Raw genomic sequence first — 27,674 nt, 5'->3', positions numbered from 1 at the left:
GATTGCCGGAATCCTGATTGTTGCGGGTGTTGCATGAATTAATTTTGGACTATACCAAGACTTAGGATCTCCAATGTCACAATTATTATACCAAAAAGAACCCAAATGATTTGGCAATGTTGAACATGCAGGCCTTGGGGGCTATGAGCTTCGGCAATTCAAGCGGGGTATTTAATTACCTGCATAGTTTTCACTGAATTGTCGCAGACGTAGTACATGCAGTATGCAGTATAAATACCTAGTCTGTAGTGATGATATAGGCCGAAGCCCTTCTATCCAACTCCTTTCCTCCTTTGCTCCTTCTTATTTCTTCGTTGAAGAGCGGGAAACATGCAAGATTGGCCCCGCCCGCCGATCTGCTTAGTCATGAATTTCCTTCGGTCCCATCTCGAATTCCATTCATCCTATCTGAAATGGACGTTCTGGTGTTCCTAATTCTTTAATTCCCGGTCCTTTACCCAAATATCTGCCTCGATGGCTCGCTCATCCGTCGTTCAAGAATATGCATCGCCCTCCACCCCGAACCCGACCATCACCATCGACCAAAAGTCCGCTGCCGAGCTCCAGAACTTACAAATAGCTCGTCCAAAAGGCTATCGGGTATCATGGCACGCCAATCCAGCCGTTGAGCCCCACCACTTTGGCCAGTCACATCCAATGAAGCCATGGCGGCTCACGCTCACCAAACAGCTCGTCATGGCGTACGGCATGCACCATGCCATGGACCTGTATCTCGCGCGCGCAGCGACCTACGAGGAAATGGCCGAATTCCACGAGAGAGACTACCTCGACTTCCTCCAGCAGATCATGCCTGGCGACATGGACAAGCCCGAGCAATCAGATAACGTGGTGCGCTTCAACTTCGGCGACGACTGTCCCATCTTCGACGGCCTGTACAGCTACTGCTCGCTATACGCCGGCGGCAGCGTCGACGCGGCGCGCAAGCTCTGCAACGACCAATCCGACATCGCAATCAACTGGTCTGGCGGCCTCCACCACGCCAAAAAGGCCGAAGCCAGCGGCTTCTGCTACGTCAACGATATCGTTCTGGGCACGCTCCAGCTCCTCCGCCACCACCCGCGCGTCATGTACATCGACATCGACGTACACCACGGCGACGGCGTAGAGCAAGCCTTCTGGTCAACAGACCGCGTGCTCACGGTCTCCTTCCACAAATACGACAAAGACAACTTCTTCCCAGGCACCGGTGCACGCGAAGACACCGGCCCTGCACACCCGCTCAACCCAGGCGCCCACCACGCAATCAACGTTCCGCTCAACGACGGTATCGACGACGCGTCCTACATCGCCCTCTTCAAAGAGGTAATCGGCGCATGTATGAAGACCTACCAACCAGGCGCAGTCGTTCTGCAATGCGGCGCCGACAGTCTAGGCTGCGACCGACTAGGCTGCTTCAACCTGAACGTGCGCGCGCACGGCGCCTGCGTCGCATACACCAAGACCTTCGGAATACCCATGCTAGTCGTCGGCGGTGGCGGTTACACACCGCGCAACGTCTCCCGCGCGTGGGCGCACGAGACCTCGATTCTGCTCGAGGCAGATAAGATCATCGACCCCACTATCCCGGACTCTGTCGCGTTCCGCAATCACTTCGGTCCTGATTACTCGCTTTTCCCGCCCCTGTCGGAGATGCGCAAACTTGACAATAAGAATACGCGCGCGTACCTTGAGAGCCTTGTCGAGGCTGTCCATGAGCAGCTGAGGTATATCAAGGGCGCGCCCAGTGTGCAGATGAGCTTTATCCCGCCGGACATCCTGGGTTTGCGTGAGGATACCGAGAAAGAGATTGAGGAGCAGACGATGCTGATTGAGGAGGAGAGGGAGGAATATGAAGGAGGTGGATCGATGGCGGCTGCGGCGGCGGCGGCGGCTGGTTCTGGCTTGGCCTATACTGGCTCTGCTGGTGCCATCCCGCGACCTAATCGGCGCCGGGATCTGGAGCGTGGGGCTGGATACAGGGGAGAGTTGTATTCATGATCTCTGTGCAGCTTTGCAGCTTTGTGACGGGTAAGTCACTCCCTGGAGTAAAGAATGGTTTGACATGGCGTTTTGTATGTATTTGGATATCGGAGGGGAGTTTTGGTTGTCTATGTATGGTAATATTTGGTGGCATGGGCAGTTGCCATCTATTGTGATATCCCTCTCTTCTAGGAGAGCTTTGTATAGTAACGGACAGAGAAGACACAAAATTAATTGATCAAAAGCCAATCCTGTAGACATGAACAAAAAAAAAGCCAAGAATCCTGGATACCAAGATGTGAGTGGAAATGGAGAGATTTATCAGAAAGTCCGAAATACTAGGCTTAGGTGTATAAGATGCAGAGAACACCCAACTTCTTTCATATCTACCGTGACTATTGTTTTGGTTCCGTTGGATTGGTTGATGTCTCTGCACTAAACCTTGCTACGTAGCTCTTCTTATTTAGGGCTGTGGGGAATAGAGGATGTGCTCATTTTCATGAGATTTCGGGAATTTGTTTTTCGGATTTTGATTTTTTAGATAAAGCAGATCGGGTATCCAGCAATGAGAGCGGTATGGTGACCGAGAAAAACGCAGTGTTGAAACATCAGAGGGGCAGGGGAGCTATCACAATGGTGTCGGCCGCCTCGAGTTGTGGCTGTGCTGGGTATTTCTGCGCAGGTTGACTACGTCATGGCAGAGAGAGTGAGAGGGGGGGGGGGAGGGAGCGTAATAACACTCCAGGGTCATTCAGAGGTGAAAGTGAGAGAAAAAGGCGACCCGAGCAACCGGGTTTGATTAGGTCGGTGATAGCATAAATGGGGGCCGGAGGTGGACGCAATGGGGCTTTTTTGGGTGGCTTATGAGGTTTCGGCGTCTACAAACATCTCCGCTTCTGGTGTTTGAGAATATATCCGTTCCACGGTGCCTTGAGTGGCATTGGGGTTTGTCTCGGAGCCTGGGGGTGTGGCATTAGCTGGTTGGGGCGGGAGATGCCTGGGGTTCTAGTTCGCGGAACCGGAGCCTTGGGAGTGATGCGGCGGGATATGAAACTGGGATGACTCGTCCTGACCTTGGACGATGGGTACAATTGAAAGGATCTGCTCGGTGGCGACCTTGGAATCGCTCATATCACTAGGACTGTCAATTATGAATCATTGGGGTTTTGAGTGATCGTTTCTTACATTTGAGCATTGATGATCCAGTCAAGGTCTTCTTCACCCTCATCTGGTCCACCGGGGCCGCCTTGGATGGCACGGAAAAGTCGAGGGTGCCATTCGACTCCGTCATGGGCGCGCTTCGCGGCCTCGTCTCGCTGGCGGTCTTCGATCTTGGTCTTTTCGTCCGTTGCAGCTTCATGATCTCGGGCCACAATCGCTTGAACAGTGCTATGCCATAGCCGTTGCGACTCCCGCTCTCCTTGTTCCTCAAAGGGGCGGACCAAAGGAGCTGTAGCCTTCGCGTGTGTCGCATCGAACAAGATGTCTTTTTTGTGGGTCTGCTATCGGTCAGCGTTGAATCCGGAAGTAGCCATGGGAGGTATGCGGGGACGTACATGAACATCCTTCAGGTCCATCTCCCCATTCCACATTCCGGACAGTTCATATAGCACCTCCCCAGTCTGTTCGTTCTTGATAGTTCCCCCGATTGCATTATAAGTACCGGAGAAATATCCTTTGGTCTTGAACTCAATATCGGCCACGAGGTGGTTCTCGGGACAACGCACGTAGCTGTGATCGCCAAGCTCATACCTCATCTTTCCGAACAGAATGCCGCGCGCATACATGTTAGGCTGGGTCAGAATACTGGGGTTTGTCAGTACCCGAAAGGTCTATAGGGACCGGAGCAACATACTATTTTTCGCCCTTTTCTTTATCTCCGTGGTTCAACAGCCGCAAAATGGCGATACCCTCCATAATGCTGGCGGCGGAGTTGCCCAAAAACTTACTGTGGGGCTTGAGTGTTCCATCGATACGAATTTTATGCTCCGGCGCTGCAAAGAAATAGCTCGACTTCGGCGGGTGGTGGGAGGTCTGTTCGGCGATGTAGTAGGCGCGGGTTCCGTCGGGATAGTCCCAGTAGCAAGTGAAGGTCTCTCCTAGAATGGGGTTGAGCGGCTTCTTTACTCCTCTATGCACATGTTAGAATATATTCCCAAGCAAACAGCAAGCGGACGACATACGGCGGTTTGATGTGCCATCCACTCAGATAAAATTTGACCACGGAGATAAAGCGCTCAACGGGATCCTCAATAGCCGACATGGGGAGGAGGGTTTCAGGGTGGGCCATGAAGCTATGGAAATATGTGCGTTAGCTCACATGTCTAAATCATATCCGGTAGCTCTAAGCAGACAGCTTGGAGCTGCGTGTGAACGTACTTGGTGATCCGCTCCAGCATAGACCGGGGCTCAAGGATGAAGGTCGGCAAGACGACACGACTCAGGTCGGCGCCCGGCCGGAGTTGAGAAATGATATGCGAAAGAACTATATATCTCAAGTCAGTGTATGTCCGGGGTTATCCGTGATGATTTGCACGCACCATTTCCCTGATCGGGCTCAACGATCTCGTCCTCTCCACTTGGCGGGGAATCTTCCATGGATGACCTGGACGATCTGCCTGGCTCAACGTTAGTTGACATGTTGAAATTATTTGTAGGGATAAAAAGTAAGGAGGGGAAGACAAAACTTACTGGCCTGGGAAGCATGGCGGAGATGCGGAACCGGCATGACTGCGTTCGGAAATAAGCTACACGGAATTTCGCTAAACCCAGGGCATTTATGAAATAAAAAGAGAATACTGAGGATATTTGGAAAAGATAAAATAAAGAAATAGATGCCTAAAAAGACCGCTGACTTGTTTTGGCGGTAATTCCGGAAACCGGGCTTTTTTTTTTTTTTACTATGGAGAAAAAAAAAAAGAAAAAAAAATAGTTCACAAGAAACAGGACACTAGAAGCACTAAAATATTCAAAAATCATCGAAAATACTCATACGTCAAATGCTTAGCAGGAGGGGCTAGTGACGTTTTAATTTTCTAACTGGGATCTAAGGTGCTTATTCACATATACAACTAGCTATACCTGGGTATAGATCGCTCTGCAAAATAAGAAAATAGAGCTCTCCTTTCTGTTTATGTGCTTTATGTGCTTTATGTGCTTTATGTGCTTTCTGTTCTTCCTGTTCTTTCTGTTCTTTCTGTTCCATTCAACGTTTTTCCATCGTCAATGAGGGGCAGGCTTGGCAAGGAATTCCCCTGGGACATTAACGTATATGTAAACCGACATTTGGACTTTTGTCCCCCTTCTTTCCCCTCTATTTCTTCAAGAGGGTTACAAACAGTGGATATTCCGGTCAATCAGCGGTATATCCCCGTGGGTGATCTCCCTAACAAATTCCATATCGGGACGATGAAGCATGACGTGGAAGTGTTCTATCCCGGGAACCGACTTGAGTGACTTCCAATTCTTGAACCAGACCACCTATGTTGTCAGCCCTTTTCTTCATGATAATGACATTTCCCATACCTGTTCACGTGGTACCCGAGAGAACGTCTTCTGCACATAGTTCTCTATGGCCGCTCGTGCGCTTGGCGTTAGGTCATCTGTGGTTGGATCATCTTCCAGTTGGAACTTGGTCCACACTACCAGATGGATGATGTCCTTATCCACACCATATGGCCAGTCGTTGTATATGATTCGGATGTCCTCTACAGATCTGTTAGTATCCACGTGCTCTAAACCCAACCAGGTGACCTGTGCCATACCCTCGTATTCGAAAGGACCACCTCTTGGCTTGATGTCTTCCACGTTGCCATCCCCCCACCCCAGCCTTTCTTTCACTATAAACCTCATGACGGATGTATATTCCGCCTTGATGTGCGCCATGTATTCCAGATACTTGCGCAGCTCGCTTGGGACACGCTGGAACCGATCGATCCGGTTGGTACCTGTTCACAAGTTATAGTTAGTGAATTGGTATATCACTAACCAACAGTTGTACTCAACTGGTGATCTCCTTCACCTGCTCCCAGTTCTGTCGGGTATAAAGGTGGTCAGGGGTCGAGAGGCATCTGATATTCTTTGGCGATTGGTCACGTAGAAAACTAGGACATTCGGCCGTCCATTGCGACCGAGGTAAATTGACGAGCCAGTACGGGAGGCTTGTGGAGTATAGGCTGGGATCCTCGAAGCGCAGGGCCGCATCGGCGTCGGTTAATTTTCCATCGGGGGTGCTGATTGGGGCCGTTGATAGACTCCCAGAGTGAAGCATCGCGGCTAGATTGAGCTCTAGTCTAGTCTGTACTAAAATGTGATGGTTCGAGTGCTCCCCCCTGGGACGACGTCACTTTGCAGTAGTGCCGAAAGGGGGTAGGTATGAAGTTGAGGTGTTTCCGGCAACTTGTCGATCACGGATCCACAGATCTATTTTTATACCTGATATATTACTGGCATTCCAATTTGTTTCAAATATACGGAGCACAATCTCAGACACTGAGAGCTTGTGTGGTTTGTTTTCTCCAATTTGAACACAGACTGTGGGATAGGAGAAACCCATCACACAGGCCTTAGGCCCCCATAGGGTCAGGACGATGGAGCTGGATATCTCGCCCCTTCTCTCCCTCCGCTATGGAACATAGTAAATGCACACACTCTTTCTATCCACAGAAATTGCTAATTGTGTAGCATTCCTTAGGGTAACACATTCACGTGAAAATCTATTGCCTTCATAAACATTGCTATCACGAGATCTTCAGCCAGGCGGCGTGAAACTTGAATCCAAATTCAACACCAGACGTGGAGCAATAGATACCCGGAAAGGGATATTTGAGAAAATAAGACAGATCGCTACTTCCCTCCAAGTTCCTCGATGATGGGGTCATTCATAGAGATGATAGACACCCCGGCAATCTTAAGTTCATCCTGAACGTCATTCCAACTAGTAGGCTCGACACACTTTGTTGCTTCCTGAATAACCCAACTTTTGAATCCAGTCTTGACAGCATCAATAGCTGTAGCCTTGACACAATAATCCCCAGCCAAGCCCACAACAAATACATCTGTAACGTCTTGAGCTTTGAGGGTTGCGGCAACATCTAGGCTGACCGAAGGCGCGTTTGTTCCATGGTCACAGTTTCCGAAAGCATCCGCAAATACAGAGTACATCTCGACTCCGGGGCTCATGCCTTTGTGAACAACTAGGTGGTCGCTGGAGGTGTCAATCTCTGGGATAATCTCCGCGCCGGGGGTGCCAGCCACACAGTGGACCGGCCAGAGTTGCTGTAGTTTTGTTTCTGATTCCTTTCCTGGAGCGGGGTTGTTTATCGTGACGAATGAAGTAAAGGGATGATTATCGGGCCCTGGATGATTACTGGCAAATGAGATATGATCTTCTGGGTGGTAGTCTTTGGTCATGATGCGTGCGACAAATGCTGGCTTTGCGAGTAAAGTATTGATTATCGGGGCAATGCCGCGACCTCCTGCCACAGCGAGTGACCCATGCTACTCTGTCATTAGCATATATAATCTTCTACTGTATACATTCAACTCACTGGAGGACAGAAATCTTCTTGCATGTCCACCACAATCAGGGCTGGCGTGATAATACCATTTGCTGCCATTTTGAGCTGGAAAGATGTGGGAGTAAAGAGCTGTTGATGGAGGCTATGGGATTATAGAAGAGTTTAAAACTTTGGAGATGGTAGATTCTGATTGATACCCTATGAGTAAAAGAAAGGGCGACGAGACTTTATTAAAGAACAAGGGAGGTGTAACTACTGTACACGATTACGATAAGCTAATTTGTCAGGCAGAATATGAGCTCCCGTTAGCTCGGTATCCAGGCGGAAGAATAGGCGGTAAACCATGACTAAGCCAGGGCACTAACAAAACGAAGCTTTCCAACTTTCACCAAACTCGCTCTTCTCTCGTCTCTCAGGGCTACGGCCCGTGATAACTGGTATGTGTCTCGTCTTACCTTCCCCTTCCCTCAACCTGATGAATACCTTATTGGAGCTGTCTGAGCTTTTGCTATGCGGATAAACTTTATACGCTTTTTTCTGAACTTGTGTTTTCACTTCTCACGTCACAAAAAAAACTATTTTAAATCAGTCGCTAACTGCCTCTGATAGTCAAAAACAGATTGTAAAACTCAAAGAAACCCTCATGGTCATCGACTCCCAAATACCTAGAAGCAACCCTTAGTCTCTATTATCATTTCCATAGTCTCCCCCTCAAAATGGCATATGATCCCCGCCGAACAAACTCGGGGACCTCAACTCCCCAACCTCCTCCCCCTCCCCCTCCACCAGAGACCACACAAGCCGACATGGCCTCAGCAGCCCAAGCCCTAGAAACGTCCAACCCGGCCAACACAGCCCCAGACTCGTACAAGCTCAAGTTCTGCACAGTCTGCGCCTCAAACAACAACCGCTCAATGGAAGCTCACCTCCAGCTCTCCGGCGCCCCAACAGCCTTCCCCGTGATATCCTTCGGTACAGGCTCCCTCGTCCGTCTCCCCGGCCCATCAATCACCCAACCAAACGTGTACAGTTTCAACACAACCTCCTACAACCAAATGTACGAAGAGCTCTCCGGCAAAGACGAGCGTCTGTACCGCAGCAATGGTATCTTGAACATGCTCGACCGCAATCGACAGCTGAAGTGGGGACCAGAGCGGTTCCAGGACTGGGTGCCTGGTGTCCCGCGTGTCGACCATCTCTCTAAGGGTGACAAGGGTGCGGTCGGAACGGAGGGCGGCGTCGTCGATGTTATCATTACCTGTGAAGAGCGCTGCTGGGATGCCGTTGTCGATGACCTGATGAATAAGGGAACCACACTCAATTACCCCGTGCATGTATTCAATGTCGATATCAAGGATAACCATGAAGAGGCCTTGACTGGTGGAAAGGCGATCCTTGATCTGGCCAATCGTCTGAATGAGGCTGCTGTCGCCGAGCATCGCGTTCATGGCTCCGAGGGCTGGGAAAATGGGACTGGTCCTGCACGCCAGAGCTTTGATGAGAAGGTCCCAGAGATCTTGGCAGATTGGCAAGAACGATACCCAAATTTGCCGGCACTGTGGACTTTAGCTTGGCTTTAGTTCCCTGTCTACGTTGCGATCTGGATTTCTATTTACCTATAGCCTTCCCAAGGGAATGGTTTAATACCAATGATTTGCAGGTGCCATGTTATCCAGCTGAAGTGTTTTTTTTTTAGCGTGGTCAGATATCGCCATTATTTAATGCATGTTATACAACTAGAAAGGGGGTATCAAACGGGAACGAATAGCAACGAAAGCAAAAACCACTCAAAGATCTTGGCTCTCCTCCTTGGGGTCCTTCTCATCTTTGATCCATTCATTTTTCACATCCATCTCCTCCTTAGGAACCGTTTCGTCTTTGATCCAATCTTCATGAGTATTTTGGTCCGCAGAAAGTAGAATCTCTCTCCTCTCTCGATACCACTTGTCGAGACAAGCTCGCCGCTGCGCCTGGGTCATACCCTCGACAACGAGCGCAAACTCCGTAGCATCAGCGTATCCGAACCGCCGCGCCATACTACAGAACTGGCGACGTATTACATCCTCCGGGGGATGATAATTGAATCGCATAGGTTCCCCTGTTGGCTGAGAGAAAGGCTGCGAGGACATGAAAACCTGACGGTCACCTGTCGTATCATTTGGAGCCAGTTCAGCGCGACGACTGAGGTCTTCCTCGACACGCGAGGAACCAATCACTTCATTGTTGAGGTGGGTGTATTCCACGCCTGCGCTTGCGAGAATCGCTTGAACGGGATCGTGTTTACGCGGTGTTGGAAGATTGGCCGAAGGCTTATGGTCTTTTTTGTCCTCATCTTCGCCGCAGATCATCGCCGCGAGTTGGCTCATTGCCTCATCTTCGGATTTCATTGGTCGATCGGTGTAGTCGTAGCCTTCTTCTTCTGCTTTAATGTCTATGTCGACGACCTGTACACCCGCACGGCTTTCAGCGACATTCGTTCTGTTGACAATATCGCGCAGAACGATGTTCGTATTCTGATACCCGAAGAAATTCTTCAGACCAAAGATCTCACCCTTTTGGTCTTTCTTTTCTTGAACGCCTTTGAAGTACCGACGCTCAGAGCTTGCGTTGTATCCAATGTTTGCTTGTTGCTGCTTGTAGATCTGTCGAGCATAGACGATTTCTTCGATCGTGCCGGCAGAAATAAGCCGGAAGACTTCCACATCGCGAAGTTGTCCTATGCGGTAAGCTCGGTCTTGGGCCTGCAAGTCGTAGGACGGATTCCAGTTTGGATCAACAACTACCACTTTGTTTGCCGAGGTGATGTTCAAACCAACACCACCGGCCTTGGTTGATATTAGGAAAACAAACTGTCGCGAGTCGGCATTGAATTCGTCCACAGCTTTGGCACGGTCATCGAGACTCATAGATCCATCCAGGTAGCTGACGTTGTAGCTAGTGTGATGTAATAGCATTTGCAACATCTTGAGAAGACGCACGCTGTGCGAGAAAATAAGAACTTTGTCTCCATTCGAATGCCACCACTTAAGTAGCTTCCGTAGAACCTTCCACTTGCCGCAAAACTCAGGGTTCGCATAGTTGATGATCGAGTCGCGCGAGCGGTAAAGATCTTCCCATTGTTCAGGCAGTGCGAGTTCCAAATAATCTCGATCTTTTTCCTGCTTTTCTTTTGGGTCTACTCCTTGTGGTATCAGGATTGCCAGATGATTGCTGAGCTTTTGAAGCACGTTAATAGCAGGGAACACATAGGATTGCCAGGCTGGAGGGTCCCTATCGGGGATAAAGCGACGACAACACCAGCCGGACTTTTTGCCCGATCCACAATCGCATGGCTCCGTAGATGTCTTGATATAATCGACGATGTCACTGTCAAGGAAATTCTCGTAGGCCTCGGCTTGTGTCTCGGTCAGGGGACAGAAGACAACCCGGTCGACCTTTTTGGGCAGCTGATCCGCGATCAACGACTTCATTCTCCTGATAAAAAATTGTGGAAGTAGATTCTCGACTAGTTTCTTGGCTGTTCTCCGTGCTCTGCTGAGCTCGCTCAGGGTAGCATCATGCGATTGTCCGATCTTCAGTGGTTCTGATATTTGTGCCTTCCAGGTGGATACCGGACCCAGAACACCGGGGTTTGTCCAGTTGAGAAGGGTCCATAATTCTTCATATTTGTTCTGGATAGCCGTGCCCGTGAGTCCTATCCGGCATAACGCATTGATCTCGTTCATAGACTGGGTGGTCCCCGACTTGCGCTCCTTGATCTTATGGCACTCGTCTGCGATCACGCAGTCCCATTCAATCATATTGACAGAGTCTTTGTTGTTCATGTAAGTGGTGTAGGTTGTAATCAGGATTTCCACTCTCCCCGACTTTGCCGCATCGAGGGTAAGGTCCTTATTTTCCCCGTGATAACTTTCAACATGCCACCATCCCCAGCGCGCAAACTCAGCCCGCCAGTTTGCAATAAGGGATCCTGGGCACACGATGAGCGTGCGTGGGTACCAAGCGCCGTCATCAGATCTGCGCATCTTTCGCATGCGCTTTGCGTCCCGTTCGTCCCCAGTTTTTCCATAGGTAGCGGTCAAGAAAGCAATCACCTGAATGGTTTTTCCGAGACCCATGTCGTCTCCTAGGACACCACCCTTTTGGTATACAAACAACTCGTGGAGAAATGCAACTCCCTCCACTTGATACTGCCGCAACCACTGGGCGATCGGGGCAGGAATGATGCCCATCGAATATGGAAGTTGGATGTCCTTATACTCCTGCTTTCGGGTGTTGACCGGAAAGACAGGTCGTTCTTGAAGTTCTTCAAGTCGTTCATCATCTGAAAAATCAACATCCTCGTAGGTGGGTGGCAGTTTGAGTCCGTGGTCCTGTAGGTGCTTATGCTTTCGGTCAAACTGACTGCGGCGGGTTTTCAGATATCCGGGCAAGGTATTTTCCATGAGCTCATCTTCTGAAGGTGCCTCGCCCCATTGCTTCAACGGCCGTTTAGGCAGAGGCGCTGGTCGCTCTTGTTTTATTCGACCAACGATCGGATCTCCCCTAGGAATTTTGGCTTTTCGAGTTGCTGCAGCGGTTTGTTTGCGCTTGAGGGACTTGCGTTCTTTGAATTCCTTGTACGCTAGCTCGCCATCGTTGGCGTCTTCCTCATCGCTGTCCACGGGCTGGATCTTTACAGCGCTTGACGACCCGGTATGAGGAGTACGCGGCGATTCGGGTTTAGCTGGCGCGGCAGCCCCGGATTTCACACCGGAGAGCCTGTCTGTAGAGAATGTGAGCTGTCTGTCAAACGCGTCGAAGAGGTGTCATACTGCTAGCGGTTGGAGTTGCATAGTGCGTCACCTCCAAGTCGTCATCATCTGAATCAATGATGATGACCTCCTCGGTGTTCTCATTATTTGCCATATTCCCTGCATTTCTGAATATAGATCTCAAAGGGTGATAGAGTGCAAGTCGAAGTGGAAGTACCAGACTGTCGCGACACAGAGTCCTTTACGGCAAGTGATAACGGCCACAAAGCGAAGTTGAATCTGTTCACTCAAGAAAGCTTCAATTAAACAATTTTCAACGTAGATTTTACTACTCTGTTTCACTTTCCATCTTGTAAAGAGATAAATCTCATTAATATCTCCTGCGTGTTCAAAGAAGTGACACTATTCTTTCTACATTTATAGTTGTTACGCCAGGTCACGTGCAGGAGAACCAGAAAAAAAAGATGCTCTCATTGGTTTGGCATTCGATTCTTTGCATATGCGATAAAGCCAACGTAAGTCGAGAATAATATTCTACGTCCCTCATTACTCAATCAAGACACACCCGACTGACCCAAGCTCACAGAGGACACAGAATAAAGCTTGAATTCCTGCTTGACATATCCTCTTTTCATCGACAACTTTTGTTCTTATCAGAAGCTCAATTCAACCCGCAAAGATGCCGCTGGACACCTCGACAACATATCCCCTGACGCGGCTGCGTCTTGACGGCCGCCGCTGGAACGAACTCCGTCTGCTCCAAGCCCAGATCTCAACCAACCCCGCCAGCTCCGGCTCTTCATACCTGTCCATGGGCAACACATCAATCATGTGCTCTGTCCACGGCCCCGCCGAAGGTCGCCGAGGAGATGGCGGAGGCGGAGCTGCAGGAAGTGGTCATGCAGTTGTGGAAGTAGACGTCAATGTCGCCGGTTTCGCCGGTGTAGATCGCAAGCGGAGAGCCGGTGGAAGTGATAGGTATGTGCACACTCTTACGGCTTCCCATTACCTCTTTCTGTTATAGGAAGAGGATTACGAGGATAGCAAAACCAGATACAAATATAGTCAATGCTAATCTCCCCGGACTACAGACAATCATCACGAATTGCTACAACCCTCCGCTCAGCCTTCCAGTCTCACCTCCACACCTACCTCTATCCCCACAGCACAATCAGCATCCATGTCTCCGTTCTCTCCGCCGATGGCTCATTGATGGCCGCGGCGATCAACGCCTGCACTCTAGCGCTCGTGGACGCTGGAATTCCCATGCCGGGACTACTCACTGGCTGTACTGCCGGCATGAGCGGCAGTGCTTCTACACCGCGTGACCCGCGACACGACGAGCTTGATCCTCTGCTGGATTTGTCGCTCCCGGAAGAACAGGAACTGCCTTCGCTCACTGTTGCGACAACGACGGCAGTGCCCGTTGGCGAGGACAATATGGATGAGGACGATGAGGCCATGAAGGTCTGTGTGCTTACTATGGAGTCTAAGGTTCACGCTACGTACCTTGAGACGATGTTGGCGGTCGGGATCGATGGGTGCAGTCAGATCCGCGAGTTGTTGGAAGATGTCATCAAAGGATCCCGGGGGTGACGCAGAAAAAGAAAAAAAAAAATCAAAAGGAGATTCAAATGGGAGAATAGTTCAAGTTGATACCCTGTCTTACGTTTAATGTTACCAGTTACGGCCATTCCGAGAATTTGCTCAAACTACCTCCCACTAAGCTTTTAGGGCCAAATCTATAAATGTGCTCATATTGCTCATATTAGGGTACATAGAAAGGCTCCTCTATTCTCCGGTTTCTTTATTTACATATCCTGCACTGTTTTCGCTTTGTTTTGTCTCGATCAACACGAGAATATCTCGACTTACTGCTCCCCAGGGTCCTCAGTCAACATTTGATCATGGATATGGATGGGATGACCATGCCAATGGCCACTTCGACAAGCTCAGCAGCTATGGCCAGCAGCACCGGAATGGAAATGGATGGAATGAGCATGGGAGGTAGCTGCAAGATCTCGGTTAGTCTAATAACAATCCCAGATTCACTACTCTATACACCAGATTCAAACTTACACACAGTTATTAGATGCTCTGGAACTGGTACACAGTTGACGCATGTACGAAGCCCTATATCTCCTCTATACAATCCCACAAAGCTAACCCAACCACCCAGGCTTCCTCGCCAAATCATGGCACGTAACCTCTCGAGGCATGTTCGCCGGCTCATGCATTGGAGTAATCTGCCTCGTCTTGAGTCTCGAACTCCTCCGCCGTCTGGGCCGAGAATACGACTCGTTCATTGTACGTCGAGCCCGTCTACGAAGACTCTACATGCCAGGCTCTTCCACCGCGCAATCCGTCTCCAACGTTCCCCTGCGAAGCGAAGAAGACACCACCAAGCCGCCTAGCAACTGTTGTGGCAATACAGAGACCGATGCTACGTTTTTCAATGCAGACGACGACCTTATCACTCCTGTGTCTGGTACTCCCCAGAACGGCTCGAAGAAGCAGGCTTCTGCTGCGTCGGCTAATGCCATGCGGGATGTCGGTACTCAGCGCATCGAGAGACAGGATGTTATGCTTGCCCCATACCGTCCGTCGCTTGTTGAACATACTTTGCGCTCTTTGCTGCATATGGCGCAGTTTGCTGTTGCGTACATCATCATGTTGCTTGCTATGTACTTCAATGGGTATATCATCATCTGTATCTTCATTGGTGCTTTCCTAGGCGCGTTTATTTTCTCCTGGGAGCCGGTGAACTTGAATAAGGAGTAAGTTGTTCTGTCTGTGTATTAACTACTATGTATTTTTTTGCTAACATTTCTTTCTTCAGGTCAGATGCTACGTCTGTCACCAAGTGCTGCGGTTAAACAAGTGTTACACGGTGTTGTCTTGGCCTCAGGTGCCAATTACAATTTGGTACAGCAATTGTAGGGGTTGACATCCCAGTTTTCTTCAATTTTGAAGACAAGGCAATATGCAGTTTCTTGTGCCCAGAATTAGTTAGCTTCCCATAATGCCATGACGTATGAACCCTCTCCAAGGTTCCCTCTAATCAATTGCCTTACTGATATTAAATGAAAAAGACTTAGAAGTAGAGCATGTATAGAATGAACAATATCAATATCCCATTACTACTTGGATGGTTTCCTTGGAATTGAAGGTGGAAACTTTTTCCACGAAAAAAAAACTTGCCGTCTCACGCGGGGTACGTTAATGTAGCAGCGCGCGGACCCGCGATCAAAGTCCTCGACTCAACACATGAACATGTGGAGGTTACTGGGAAAAGGGGACATGTAATATGGTGATTTAAATGATAATTTGCTTTGTAGTAGATTAGCATGAAATATGCATTAGTTAAGTTGGGTTGGACCATTTTGGCTTTGCGCATCCTGTCTTACAAAAAATGGGTAAACATCCATGGATGCTCGCTTTTACCAGTCCTCAGATCTACAAATTGAACATCAAGTCCTCACGGCAGAAAGGCATGTATAACTAGCTTGGTAGAAACTTTAGATTACAAGGCGCAAAAGGGAAAGCCACCTATGCTAGTCCCACGCCGCACTGTAGCGACGGGAAAAGAACCACGTTCATGACGAAAAGAAAGACATTCATCCTCCAAACACCCAACTAAATCTCCAGAATGAGCTTTTTAGTTGCCACCGCAGTTGACGATGGTGGGCTTAGAGTTGGAGCGGATGGAGCCGGAGGCAGAGCCGAGAGCCTCGATCTCCTTGACAACGTTCATGGACTCGGCATCAGCGACCTCACCGAAGACGACGTGCTTGCCATCGAGCCAAGAGGTGACAACGGTGGTGATGAAGAACTGGGAGCCGTTGCTGGAAAAAAGGGGAGGAATGTTTAGTATGGTTCTGTGGACCAGGGATACAAAACTGAGACTTACGTGTTGGGGCCAGCGTTGGCCATGGACAGGAGACCAGGGCGGGTGTGCTTGTGGATGAAGTTCTCATCGGGGAACTTCTCACCATAGATGGAGCGACCACCGGTACCCTATTCCGGTAAAATAAAAAGTCAGATACTGAGCATTGCAACGAGCATCAAGATTATGGGGGGGGGGGGGGGGGGAACTTACGTTGCCACGGGTGAAGTCACCACCCTGGAGCATGAACTGGGGGATGACACGGTGGAAGGAAGAGCCCTTGTAGCCGGAACCCTCCTTGGCGTTGCAAAGCTCAGCGAAGTTCTTGGCAGTCTTGGGGACCTCGTTGGCGTAGAGGTTGAAGTTGATGCGGCCAGTCTTGGCTAATGAGGGAATTAGCATCAATTTCAATTCCAATTAATGTAGCACGATGTGAGGTTGCCAAGCTTTAATACTGATATTGAAAGCTGGAGGTTGGAGGCAGCAAGGTAAGATTGGGGGAGCAAAAACTCTCTGCCCCGCCAGAAAGAGGAATAACAAAGCTGATGGGAACTTACGGGTGGCGGAGCCAGCAGGGGTGTACTGGACCTCGAAGAAAGCAGTGGTGTTGGACATAGCGGCGGTTGATGAAGCGAAAGATCGGGCAGCGGGGTGGAAAGTAGTGCAATTGAAGAGAGAAGAAGAGAAGAGGGAAGAGGGTGGGGTTATTGACCTCAGTCGGCAGAACATGGTGAGGGGCAGGCGGAGCGGGTGAACTCGGGTGCCGGGCTATTCTGGGATTAGCTTGTTGAGGTTCAAATAAAGACCACTTGTGCACTTTCTGCCTGAGGCTCCACTTTAGAGCTGCTCCAGACTCTCCAGGGGGAAAACATGCTTCTGTTGTCTAATAACGTCTCTGAAAGAGTCTGAAGCAAAGTGAAAATGCACTCTAACATTCACATGACAAGGGACCAAGCTCACTTACAAAGGATATAGATTGATGAGGAATGCGAATTAACGAAGTAGAAAGAAGGAAAAAACCGAAGCTCAATGCCAAAAAGCGTCTAGAGCTCCGTGATTATGTAATGGCTTCCGGGATATCCCTGCCGGACTCGTAGCCTTGGCTACGAGAAGATAACTATGCATCTTTTAAGGGGTAAACTTGTGTTGATTAATGGTATAGTCATTGAACTGAAGATATAGGGGGTGCTTTCATTTCACCTGTATACCTTCAAAATGCAAGGAAATAACTGCCCGATATCAGCAAGCGGTCGTGAGATTAAAAAAAATAAAATTTGAACAAATCAACATGAAATCAGGCCGAAAACCTAAATGAATAATAGCAAGGGGCTAAAATAAGGTACAAAGAATAAGATAATATGAAAGAAAAAGTGACGAGAGGGAAAGGAACCCTGTAAATGCCACACATATCGGGACATCGTTTCGACATTGTCCACTCGTTGCCATAGATGAATGATCGCTGAAAAGCAAGGGGCAAAGAAGAATGAATATAAAGAAGAATTCTAGAGGAAAATAAGAAGAAAAATTGGGTACCCCGAGTTCATGTCATGAAAGACAATGCCTCGGATCAAGCCCATCACCGGAAGTCATCGTCATCGTCCTCGTCGGCAACTACCGATGTAGCCTCGAGGCGCTGAACAAGGTCCTTGGTTTGCCGAGCGATCTCAAATGCAATGGGAGGCAGTTTGTTCGTGAGTTCACGCAATTGCTCAGGAGTGGTAGCGTGTTCGCCCTCATCAGCAGTGGCTGCCAACCGGCCGCGGCATTGGTCCAATGTCACGATGACCGGTTCAGATGTCTGCCGCAAAGCCATGTCTCCGCTGCGTTCGCGCATCAGATGCTCTGTAGCGGAAACGACATTCGCAACAACGTTCGAAATGGCAGAGACGTGCGTCTGCACAGTATGCAGGTTGTCCTCGGCTCGGATACTAGCCACCAGAGCCTGGATCTGTTGGACCATGCCATCCGTCTGGTCTTCGACATAAAGCTAGGATCATCCGTCAGTAAATCATTCGTCGCGATATTGTCATTCTTGAGTCGACTCACCTTAAGCTCCAACACCTCGTGATCTTCTTGTACATGTCCCCAGCCATGATTGAGGTCATTGGTGTGACCATTCTGCACAGGGTACTGAGAGTCATCCGGACGACTTATAGCACTGTAGACGGAGTCGTTGCTCATCCGCTTTTGACTGGCAGATGTATCGAAATAGTCAGGGAATTGTCCCTGGGATACAGCTGCTTCGTCATCTTCATCCTCCAACTCATCTACAGGCGATGCCTGGATCTTCACCACGCGTATTAGGTCAACAATGGCTGTGCAAAGATGGGAGGCTGCTGCATCAAGGAGCGACACCGGAGAGAGACCACTAGAGCTGGCAAAGTTGCGCGTGGCGGTAATCACGTTGTTTGCTGTCGTAGACACCTGGCCCTTGACCTTTGCGCGCAGAGCAGCCGACCCATCCACCGGGATCGGGGAGCATTCCACGTCCTGTAGAATATGGCGGACTGTTGCAATGACCATATTGATCTGGTGGAGCACCACATGCGATTCCTCGAAGCGCGCAACTCGCAGGAGCTCATCCACAGACAGCTGGAACTTGGTAACGTGAATATCCTTGACCAGCCCGTCGGCCTGCACCAACTCATGCTCTTTAGCAACAAGACTTGCGTCAGGTCGCGAGTCGGCGAAACCACCAGACGACGTGCGAAGTTGCCGCAGCTGCGCCTTGACCTTGGCGTAGCGATTCCTCCATTCGTTGGCATCTGCCTCGAGTCTGTGGACCTCGTTCGAGAGCCTTTCTTCGCGTTCCCAATTGGAGTGACTCTCCGCTGAAAGGGTCTTCATTTCCATGAGGAAAGTCGATGCCTCGCGGCGAACTTCGTCGGTCACTCGTTGCTGTTGCTGTAACTCTGCCTGTAACTTCTGGTGCTGAGTCTCTAGATCAACATAGCGCGCTTGTAGACCTGCATCATCAACACCTCGGGAAGACTCATTGAGCTGGCTGCGAAGATCCCGTTCCATGGTGTCATGCTCGGTTCTAACCCGCTCAAGCTCCAGCTGAAGCGAGCTGTTGAGATCCTCAGCTTTTGATACCTTGCTCTCAAGGTCGTGTCGTAAGTCGTCCCACTCCTGGCGTTCGCTATGACTGATCCCGGAGGAATCTGCATCTTGTGATGACTGGGCCAGCTCCTCGTCCTTGGAGCGGACCAATTCCTCCAATTTTTCAATCTTATCTTGGAGAATCGATACTTGTGTCTGGCTCTCCAGTAACAGTCTCCGTTCACTGTCACCCAAGGTTGTTGTAGTACCCCGTCGGCTCAAAACTGCATCTAGGGCGAACGCATCACTCCGAGCATCATCCTCGTCCTCGGGCCCCATATCATCGCTATCCTCGACCATTGTGCTTTTATTCGGAACCATCGTATTGCTCTGGAAAGACCGGGGAAACGGTCCATCGCCATTCATACTCGGTGGGCCTCCAAGAGAACCAGCGCGCGGAGGAAATGGACTGCCTGGGGGACCGCCAGACGGGTACCCTCGTCCCATACGGGAAGGAGGTCCCCGAGAAGACTGCTGCGAGGTACGAGAGCTGGGAGGGCCCATATTTGGAGGCGGCCGGGCGCGATATTCTCGGCTGGTGAAATGCGGAAAGCGGCGCTCCAGCTCACAGAAGACATCGGTCGCCAGATCACGGAAACGCACATGGTGAAGTGCAGCGAGCTTTTGGCGGGCATGGTTGCGCTTTTCGTGGAAGTCGGGGCGAGCGGGGAGGTAGGGAGGTACGTCTGGACGAGGGGGCCGTCCGGGAGGCGGCGAGGCCTGCTGTCGCCGGATCAATTCGTCGTAAACATCGGTGGAAAGTTCATGGAACTGGGTTGGTGATAGTCGCAGCAGTTTGTCCCGGGCTTTATTTGACTTTCCACGGTCGTCGCGGGCTGTGCCATTCAGGAATCTTTTCAGGACCACATAGTGCTGACCCAGTATCTCCTCCATCTGACGATATCGTCGTCCATCGCGCTGGCCTTCTCCTAATGTCCCGGAACTGGATCTTGCAGCGACCGAACTGGGTGGGGATGGGTTGCCACTCAGGCTGGAGGGTGACAGCGAAGGAGGTAAGCCACCGGGACTTAGAGGTGCGCTTGGAATGCCGGAGGTCGGAGGTGTGGCTAGATTGGCTCGCGATGATGGGAATGTTGGTGAGAATGGTGAGTCCGACTTTCCATATTGATTTAGTCCTGACCATTCGCTGCCATCAACAGAGACAGGCGACATGGCTCCCGAACCCCCATTCATATCAGGCTCAAATTGTTCTGACTGAATATTAGTGAAGGGGCACGGGTTTAAGGTACAAGAAATAATCCCCCGTATTTCTCCACGCCAATCTGAGACAAGATGCGCTGATTCGCCCAGGACCGTAAATCGTTGAACCTTGGAAATCTTGGAACCAGATCCAAAAGAGTGAAGGACTGGGATATGGGGGAAAAGGGAGTGAACTCTCGGAGTTCCCTTACGATACCCGTTCCTTACAGCGTAGTGCAGATTCACTATGCATCTACAGGGGTTAATGCGTGAGAATATGATTTCAGATCTTATGAGCTTTCCTTTCTTTTTTTTTTCAATGGTTTTTTTTTTTACTTGGACTCTATCTGTAACCCTAGAATATTCTCCTAAAGCTTGACCAACAATTAATGGTCAAGTAGAAAACTTGGCTATACGATACTTGTATTCGATACTGCCAAGGCCGACGAGCCACCTAGGGGGGTACGGATTTCCAACGGGTTCCAGGGCATATGGATATAACATACTACAATGCATGTACTCCGTACTTTTGTAGAGACTACAAGCATGTTAAATAAAATAATACATCTGTGTCCAAAGATTTACATATTGAAACGTCTTAACATCAATAATAGGAGCATTCAAATGAAAAATAGTGAGCAATTCTAGGCCCTTGCCTGCCCCATAATTTTGTACACCGTGTACCTGGTCCCACATATTATTTGAGAAAGGCTTGAAAAACAAATAAATTCTTTCGGTCATATCTATGAGTAAAAAAAAAAATACCGAAACAGTTAAGTACACGTAGAACAACGGCTTCAATACCCGTATGAATGTTTTGAAGCGTTGGTTCTAGGGATCCCAAGGGGATGCCTTCATTAGGCCTCATTTGGATCTTGCCAATCCACTAACGGATGAAAAAAAGGTCAATTGCCGACGCTATCCGGTCTTTGGATAGGCCGATCTTGAGGAATCATTCCGGGTCAGTTGAGAAGGTCTCCCATTATGGTGCAGAGGCAAAGACAAGGCGACGGGGACGCCAAAGCGTCTGCATTGAAAGTGAGTGGGATCGGGAGAATCATGGGCCGTAGTCACACATTTACATTGGCCCTCAGCGGGCTAGGAGCTGGTCATGTCATCGTTTATTTGGAGGTCATGGAAAGGCCACGGGTGGCGCTGACGGCAGAAGACACGGGCGTTGAAGACCGTGTGGGGGCTGCGCTGCGGTTGTGGGCCATGTGTGCCTTGACGAGGTGACCGGCGGCGAGTGCAGAGCACAAGCTGAGCTCACCGGCGAGAACGGAGGCAGCAATGATACGAGACAACTGGCGCGCGTTTTCACCGGGGGAGGTCGAGTGAGCGCCGCGGACACCCAGGAGGTCCAGCATGGCACCTTGGGCTTCAAGAATGGTACCACCGCCAATGGTGCCCACCTCAATAGAAGGCATAGACACAGCGATCTGGAGGTTGCCATTGTTGCTGTTTGGGAAATTCTTATTAGCATCTCAAGTGTCAAAAGGTAATGGGTGAGAAAGGCTTACTTCTTCATGGTGGTGATACAACTGCTGCTCTCAACGTTTTGGGCAGGATCTTGACCAGTGGCCAGGAAAATGGCAGACACGATGTTAGAGGCATGGGCGTTGAAACCACCCAAGCTGCCCGCCATCGCACTTCCGATCAAGTTCTTGCTGACATTCAGCTCAACCAGGGCGTCGACGTCACTCTTGAGAACACTCTTGACAACGTCACCAGGAATGATAGCCTCTGCCACGACGGACTTACCGCGACCATCAGTCCAGTTGATCGCAGCGGACTTCTTATCTGTGCAGAAGTTACCGGAAAGCGAGATGATGGACATGTCCTCGAAGCCACACTCTTTGTGCATGACGTCCAGCGCCTTCTCACAGCCCTTGGAGATCATGTTCATACCCATGGCATCACCAGTGGTGGTCTTGAAGCGGATGTATAGGTAGGTTCCGGCAAGAGCAGTCTTGATACTCTGGAGACGGGCAAAGCGACTAGTCGAGTTGAAAGCCGTGGTCATGATACTCCGGCCTTCTTCGGAATCGATCCAAACCTTAGCAGCGGCAGCCCGGGCCAAGGTTGGGAAAGTTACACAAGGACCGCGGGTCATACCATCACCAGTCAGGACAGTCACTGCACCACCACCGGCGTTGATTGCCTTGGATCCACGACTTGTGCTAGCTACCAAGACGCCTTCGGTAGTGGCCATGGGAATAAAGTAGTTTTGTCCATCGATGTTGATAGGACCAGCGACACCAAGAGGAAGGGGCAAGTAACCAATAACGTTTTCACAGCAAGCACCGTGGACAAGGCCATAGTTGTAATCCTTGTATGGGAGCTTGGAGTTTTCCAAAACGGAAGTGATAGCAGCGGTAGCAGGAGTCCGGGAGACCACAGATCTGCGGATCTTCACAGCACGAGTAAAGGCATCAACACGACTCATCAAGTTCTCGTCCTCCATGGTCTTCTCCAGTGCGTAGCCCGGAAGCTTTCCGCTGAGAGAAAGATCGATCAATTCCTCATCAGTAAGCATGGGTGCACGCTTTTCCTTGAGCAGAGCCTCGCATTCTTCCGGAGTTCTGGTTGACTGTTGCTCATTTGGCTCAAACTTGGGGTAGACCTTCGGTGCGACCACAGGCTCCGTAGGAGGTGCGGGGGCAGTCTCGGGGTCCTTAATACTCCAACGGGCAGCATTGAAAAGATAGCCGTTAAGAATGATGCTAAGAGTCAAGGCAGCGATGATCCACTTGCTGATGATAGGGTCTTCGACGCTCTTGAGCAGACTTTCGAGAACCTTGCCACCCACGGCATCCAAGAACTGATCGGTGTACTCGATTTCAAACGAACCAGAAGCGGTAGGGGCTGCGTAGTGAATGGAGGGGTACTCCAACTTGTACTTGATCGGCGAAAGAATGGTAACAATAGTCTCCTGCTTCTGGCTCTTGGCGGTCACATACACACTGTCCAGGCCATTCTCTGCCACCTTGAAAGGATCAATGGGGGTAGGAGACAAGACGCTGGAGAAACGGGAGAGCAAGCCACCGTTGCCGGTGTTCCGGAAAGGAATGGCTGACATGTTCACAACATTGATCAAGATTAGACCACCAACCATGAGAATCTTGAACCGGCGCACGTTGCTAGACTTGATCTTGCGACCAAAGATGCTGGTGTCTGCCTCGCCAGATCCGGCGCTAGGCCAGTCATTGCTAGAAGCGACATTCTCGGCAACACTGTGGGTAATTCCATCTTCTTCCAAAGCCTTGCGTAGCGTCACGTGACGCTTGATCCGAGTGATCTCGAGCTTGATACAGAGAATAGTGGTGTAGAAGGTGAAGAGAAGCACGCAGTCAAAGAACAAGATCAAGGCTGCGAGGAAGCAGAATTGCTGGAGTCCACCCTGAACGCCAGAGGCAGCACCCAAAGCCAACAGACCAATCTCAATGCAGTAGTGCTGAACAATCTCGAAACCTTGGTCTTTGATCGCAGCTCCAATAGAGTCCTGAATGGATCTCGGTGTGCTCGATGCCAACGGGCGAGGGGCAGCACCGGGACGGGGTCGGCGATTGTCCACAGAAGCTTTCAGAACGGCCCGAGTGAACATAATCGGTTTCTCGAAGCCAATGGTAACAACCAAGAATGGGAGACCTTCGGACAGTAGGAGGAGGTTGATAGGCACACCAAGTTTAGTAGTCACGTGTAGGCCAAAAAGGAATGCAAAGGTGCCAGAAAGGAGCACGGTAGCCGCAAGCCAAAAGTTCGAGCCCAATCGTCGCATCGAGAAGAAAAGTGAGACGAAGCTCAGGTGCATCGAGAGGTAGCCGAGAGCCATGATAACAATGTCAATGGTTTCCGCGTGCTTGATCAGATCCACAAGAGAATTCCATGCATCTGCAACCCAAAGCTTTACAGCCCTGCGGGATCCGTGGGCTGGGCCACGAGCAGCTCGCATGATCCATTTCTTGGATTCCTCCTCATCCTCATCCGTAGATGGGGTGGGGATCTCCTGCACGGCCCTCAAAAGTTCCGAGACTTGGTCAAAAGGCACGGTGTAAACCAGGGAAGCGTCATGGGTAAATTGCGAGAAGAGGTTTGGGGTGTACGGCACCGAGTTGGCGGAGATATTAACGGGGATCGGGACATCATCAGCTGCCGGGGCAGTTGAATCAGAATTGGTGGAATCAGGAAAGATAAGTGTCGTCAGAGCCAGGTGCTGGGCAACAGGCTGCTCGGTCTAATATTTCATAGGGTCAGTATTTCTTTCTTGGCGCCCAAGAAGAAAGGAAAGGGGGAGGGGGAGTGGGCTCACCTGGGTGTCAGTCCAGGCGTCTTCCGCCTGCCACTTCCACGAAGTTGATTCTCCGAGGCGCAGATTGCGGCTTCCCTGGAGCAGGGCATCGGCATCAACCTGTCCCGCGACACTTCGCGGGTCTTTTGTTGTATCAAGCAGGCTACCTTCGAGGAGACCCACGTAAGTGGTGCTGGCAAGGATTGCAATCACCACGAGTGTGTGAATAGGGTGCACACAGGCCCGGCGAGAGATGGACTGGAGGCCGGACACAATCTGGCGCCGGATCCAGCTAGGTTGAGTTTCGCGCTCTTCCTCGGTTGAGCGAAGGCGTTTAGAGATAAATGAGGTAGCCATGGTGACGGGTCGCGAAGGAGGCGGTGAGGACGTCTGTTGAAGGCGTTGAGGGGGTTTTTAAGACGGTCCGCAAGGACCAGAACCTGTGAGGAAAGCCGTCGTGGGATGATGTTTTACACCAAAACCAATGCGGAGGAAGGAAATCTTGAATTGCGATCCAATCCTATGACCGCATGGGGGCTGTACAAGTTGTTTAGGGACTGGGCAGTTTCCGGGCTGTTGTTTTTTTTTCCATTAGTTAGATTCACCAATATTAGATAAGATAGCACCTACCGAGGGAAGAAGTCGAGAAGCTCAAGGCACAGCCCTTGGAATTGGAGGTAAAAGGGAAAAAAGTAAGGGCCCCCCCCTGAAGTAAAATAATAGTTGCCCGAGACCGCTGGAATTAAGTAACGCCGACGCCAAGCCAGCAGTGGGGATTTGCTCGGGTTTCTTGCGAGGTACGGAGTAATTTATTAGGTATTTTATAACAAAGAAAATGATAGACGGGATTAAGAAGAATGGACAGAACAATAATAAGATCCCCGAGCCAAGCTGACATTTGGGGGATTTTGGGGGTTACCTAGGATTACCTAGAGATCCAGGCTCCAACATTTTATACAGAACCTGCACATAATGGCTTGGACATAGATGTACTAGTAGATGTGCTAGTAGCAATATTGAGGAATAACTATTTATAAAAGTATTCAAGTCTAGTATAGGCAGTACAGACCTTTTAGAGGAAATTTGTAGTGGCAACTAAATACCTCAACAACCCAAAGAATCTGGAGCACAGGCATTTCTTTATCTTGATTTATGCATGTCGATCCTTTGAACTATGGTCATGAGATATAATCTTGAACTACATCTTGCCTATGTTTCAAATCTTGACGTTTAAATAATATTTCTCTAATATTCTACTTGTCTGAGCTTGACATATTTACGTACAAAAAGGTACGATCAACAAAGGCTCCACCTGTTTCGTCCTATTACTTAGCTCTGTACAAAGTATACGGAGGTTTTGTCCACGTCAGCCACACAATGCCCTTAAAGAGGAAAATCGAAAGAGATACTCCGTAGTCGGCATCTAATCTGCGTCAGAAAAGAGTCCACTCAATTCCTCTGCCAGTGTGGAATCCACCTGGTGGAGCTCGGGAGAAATCTGATAACTCTGAGTCAAATCATCTTCTCGGATTCACCCGGTGCAGACTCCATGTATCCATAATAAACTCGGTAACCGAGCTTGCCAAGCGAAAAAGGAAAAAGATAAGATCGTTTACTCGGTGAACCCCAAGTATTTTGGTAACTCGGCTGGGACTTTGCAGAACTTCTTATCTCCTTACCTAAATGTCTCAGGTGGCCTTCCTATCCCGTCTTTAGTGATTACCTCTTGCTGCTTTTTTGATCAGTAAAACTAGATACCGCTAGCCAGCGACCCCGGGGAGCACCTCCCTGACTGCAATTGTATACCTACCTAGGTAGGTATGTCTGGATGTAGGTGGTCACTCACTAGGCATTATATAAGCCCGCAGTCCCGCCCGGGCGCCGAGGGGGGAGGGGGGAGGGCACACTTGAGGCATCCTTGCAGGCCCCAGTGACTGCTTACTGCGCATGCATCTTTCACAGCGCTCGTGACTGCTACAGATACAGAATGATTTTGGCTCCTCCATTGCCTTAGATTCTATTTACAACCGCATCGAGCTGCATCGTTCTTATCTCATCTCGTTCCATATTGCTCCTCCGTCAACGCATCAAGGACGGCATATCCCGATATGTCGACGGCGGGGATGATATTAGGAATGTTCTACGTGCGAAATCTCCAAAGTTGTCGAGGATTCGTTCCATTGTCCTAGCATCGGGGGTATTTTGATCGAAGTGTTCTTAATCGTGTAAGTAGACCACAATATCAGGCTCCGCCTGCGGCACACGCCATACGCTCATAAATTTTAACGAAGATGGCACCAGTTATGGATGGTCTAAGAGTCATCCCAGTGAATCCTTTAAGCTAACGATGTAAGCATATAAAGGAACCTTACCTTTCGAAACACACATCGAAGTACAGCAACACCAGAATAAGGCCATCGGCAGCTTCAGGGGGCTTTATAGCGGCCTCAATTTCTGAATAATAGCAAAGGTTACCTGAATGCACAAGTCGTCACATAATATAATCTCAAGTTCATGGAGAATAGCCGGGCTGGTGTGAGTTTTGACAATTGAGTACATAGGTAACAGTATGGATTCTAGGCCGCGGGTGCCAATTTCCTGATCGGGGTGTCGCCGCTTTATCTCAGAATCCTATTGAGTATCACAGACTATTTAGCGATCCATGAATGGGTCGGGAGTCATCGAAGGCAAGTTGCCGAAGGGCAGTGTTGGATGGGGTAGCGGATGGGGTGGTTCGATCGTGGTTATGGATAGCGATTGGAAGCTCACAATCGCGTATACCATGAACAGGATGTTAAACGATAACCATCCTTCCCCAGCAGCACACATTAAGGCGGTCTATGAGATACTTGGAGTTACCCTAGCTGTCTAGGGTCTGGGATGGGAATACCAACCGAATACTATTGGAAATTGTTTTACCGTAAACTGCATAGCATAATCTTATA

General features: G+C 49.8%; 12 protein-coding genes across 12 annotated transcripts; 5 read left to right on the top strand and 7 right to left on the bottom strand.

Annotated features, from left to right (window-relative positions):
* Positions 1–474: 474 nt before the first annotated feature.
* hosA (histone deacetylase HOS2) lies at positions 475–1,998 on the top strand (the record flags this gene model as incomplete). The annotated part of the gene is made up of 1 exon (XM_057224932.1): positions 475–1,998. The coding sequence occupies one exon, from the start codon at positions 475–477 to the stop codon at positions 1,996–1,998; it is 1,524 nt and encodes a 507-aa protein (XP_057088948.1).
* A 987-nt stretch (positions 1,999–2,985) lies between these two features.
* Positions 2,986–4,620, bottom strand: N7447_000655 (OSBP family protein; the record flags this gene model as incomplete). The annotated part of the gene is made up of 7 exons (XM_057224931.1): positions 2,986–3,115; positions 3,166–3,479; positions 3,537–3,786; positions 3,836–4,111; positions 4,164–4,274; positions 4,360–4,465; positions 4,521–4,620. The coding sequence occupies 7 exons, from the start codon at positions 4,618–4,620 to the stop codon at positions 2,986–2,988; spliced, it is 1,287 nt and encodes a 428-aa protein (XP_057088947.1).
* A 690-nt stretch (positions 4,621–5,310) lies between these two features.
* Positions 5,311–6,250, bottom strand: N7447_000654 (GIG1 family protein; the record flags this gene model as incomplete). The annotated part of the gene is made up of 3 exons (XM_057224930.1): positions 5,311–5,460; positions 5,506–5,927; positions 5,986–6,250. 3 exons carry the CDS (start codon positions 6,248–6,250, stop codon positions 5,311–5,313), a joined length of 837 nt encoding a protein of 278 aa, XP_057088946.1.
* Positions 6,251–6,825: 575 nt separating this feature from the next.
* N7447_000653 (nicotinamidase) lies at positions 6,826–7,598 on the bottom strand (the record flags this gene model as incomplete). Its single annotated transcript, XM_057224929.1, has 2 exons — positions 6,826–7,479; positions 7,530–7,598. 2 exons carry the CDS (start codon positions 7,596–7,598, stop codon positions 6,826–6,828), a joined length of 723 nt encoding a protein of 240 aa, XP_057088945.1.
* A 617-nt stretch (positions 7,599–8,215) lies between these two features.
* ssuA (RNA polymerase II subunit A C-terminal domain phosphatase) lies at positions 8,216–9,079 on the top strand (the record flags this gene model as incomplete). The annotated part of the gene is made up of 1 exon (XM_057224928.1): positions 8,216–9,079. The coding sequence occupies one exon, from the start codon at positions 8,216–8,218 to the stop codon at positions 9,077–9,079; it is 864 nt and encodes a 287-aa protein (XP_057088944.1).
* Positions 9,080–9,286: 207 nt separating this feature from the next.
* On the bottom strand, positions 9,287–12,407 carry N7447_000651 (putative DNA excision repair protein (Rad26L); the record flags this gene model as incomplete). The annotated part of the gene is made up of 2 exons (XM_057224927.1): positions 9,287–12,264; positions 12,314–12,407. 2 exons carry the CDS (start codon positions 12,405–12,407, stop codon positions 9,287–9,289), a joined length of 3,072 nt encoding a protein of 1,023 aa, XP_057088943.1.
* Positions 12,408–12,932: 525 nt separating this feature from the next.
* Positions 12,933–13,849, top strand: N7447_000650 (exosome non-catalytic core subunit SKI6; the record flags this gene model as incomplete). The annotated part of the gene is made up of 2 exons (XM_057224926.1): positions 12,933–13,231; positions 13,345–13,849. The coding sequence occupies 2 exons, from the start codon at positions 12,933–12,935 to the stop codon at positions 13,847–13,849; spliced, it is 804 nt and encodes a 267-aa protein (XP_057088942.1).
* Positions 13,850–14,160: 311 nt separating this feature from the next.
* N7447_000649 (high-affinity Cu transporter CTR3) lies at positions 14,161–15,129 on the top strand (the record flags this gene model as incomplete). The annotated part of the gene is made up of 4 exons (XM_057224925.1): positions 14,161–14,277; positions 14,346–14,376; positions 14,433–15,030; positions 15,093–15,129. 4 exons carry the CDS (start codon positions 14,161–14,163, stop codon positions 15,127–15,129), a joined length of 783 nt encoding a protein of 260 aa, XP_057088941.1.
* A 782-nt stretch (positions 15,130–15,911) lies between these two features.
* Positions 15,912–17,124, bottom strand: cyp4 (peptidyl-prolyl cis-trans isomerase; the record flags this gene model as incomplete). The annotated part of the gene is made up of 5 exons (XM_057224924.1): positions 15,912–16,098; positions 16,164–16,270; positions 16,353–16,522; positions 16,697–16,907; positions 17,104–17,124. Coding segments are annotated over 5 exons (696 nt in total), but the record flags the coding sequence as incomplete, so codon positions are not given.
* Positions 17,125–17,715: 591 nt separating this feature from the next.
* Positions 17,716–20,435, bottom strand: N7447_000647 (putative cell polarity protein; the record flags this gene model as incomplete). The annotated part of the gene is made up of 2 exons (XM_057224923.1): positions 17,716–18,126; positions 18,186–20,435. 2 exons carry the CDS (start codon positions 20,433–20,435, stop codon positions 17,716–17,718), a joined length of 2,661 nt encoding a protein of 886 aa, XP_057088939.1.
* Positions 20,436–21,562: 1,127 nt separating this feature from the next.
* hmg1 (HMG-CoA reductase) lies at positions 21,563–25,086 on the bottom strand (the record flags this gene model as incomplete). Its single annotated transcript, XM_057224922.1, has 3 exons — positions 21,563–21,899; positions 21,962–24,675; positions 24,751–25,086. 3 exons carry the CDS (start codon positions 25,084–25,086, stop codon positions 21,563–21,565), a joined length of 3,387 nt encoding a protein of 1,128 aa, XP_057088938.1.
* Positions 25,087–27,243: 2,157 nt separating this feature from the next.
* N7447_000645 (uncharacterized protein) lies at positions 27,244–27,601 on the top strand (the record flags this gene model as incomplete). Its single annotated transcript, XM_057224921.1, has 2 exons — positions 27,244–27,264; positions 27,386–27,601. 2 exons carry the CDS (start codon positions 27,244–27,246, stop codon positions 27,599–27,601), a joined length of 237 nt encoding a protein of 78 aa, XP_057088937.1.
* Between the last annotated feature and the right edge of the window lie 73 nt (positions 27,602–27,674).

The sequence above is a fragment of the Penicillium robsamsonii genome, assembly GCF_028829455.1.
Source record: "Penicillium robsamsonii strain IBT 29466 chromosome Unknown utg000001l_segment0_segment0, whole genome shotgun sequence".
Lineage (NCBI taxonomy): Eukaryota > Fungi > Ascomycota > Eurotiomycetes > Eurotiales > Aspergillaceae > Penicillium > Penicillium robsamsonii.
The sequence above is the reverse complement of the archived record's forward strand: the minus strand, read 5'-3'. Positions and strand labels throughout refer to the sequence as shown.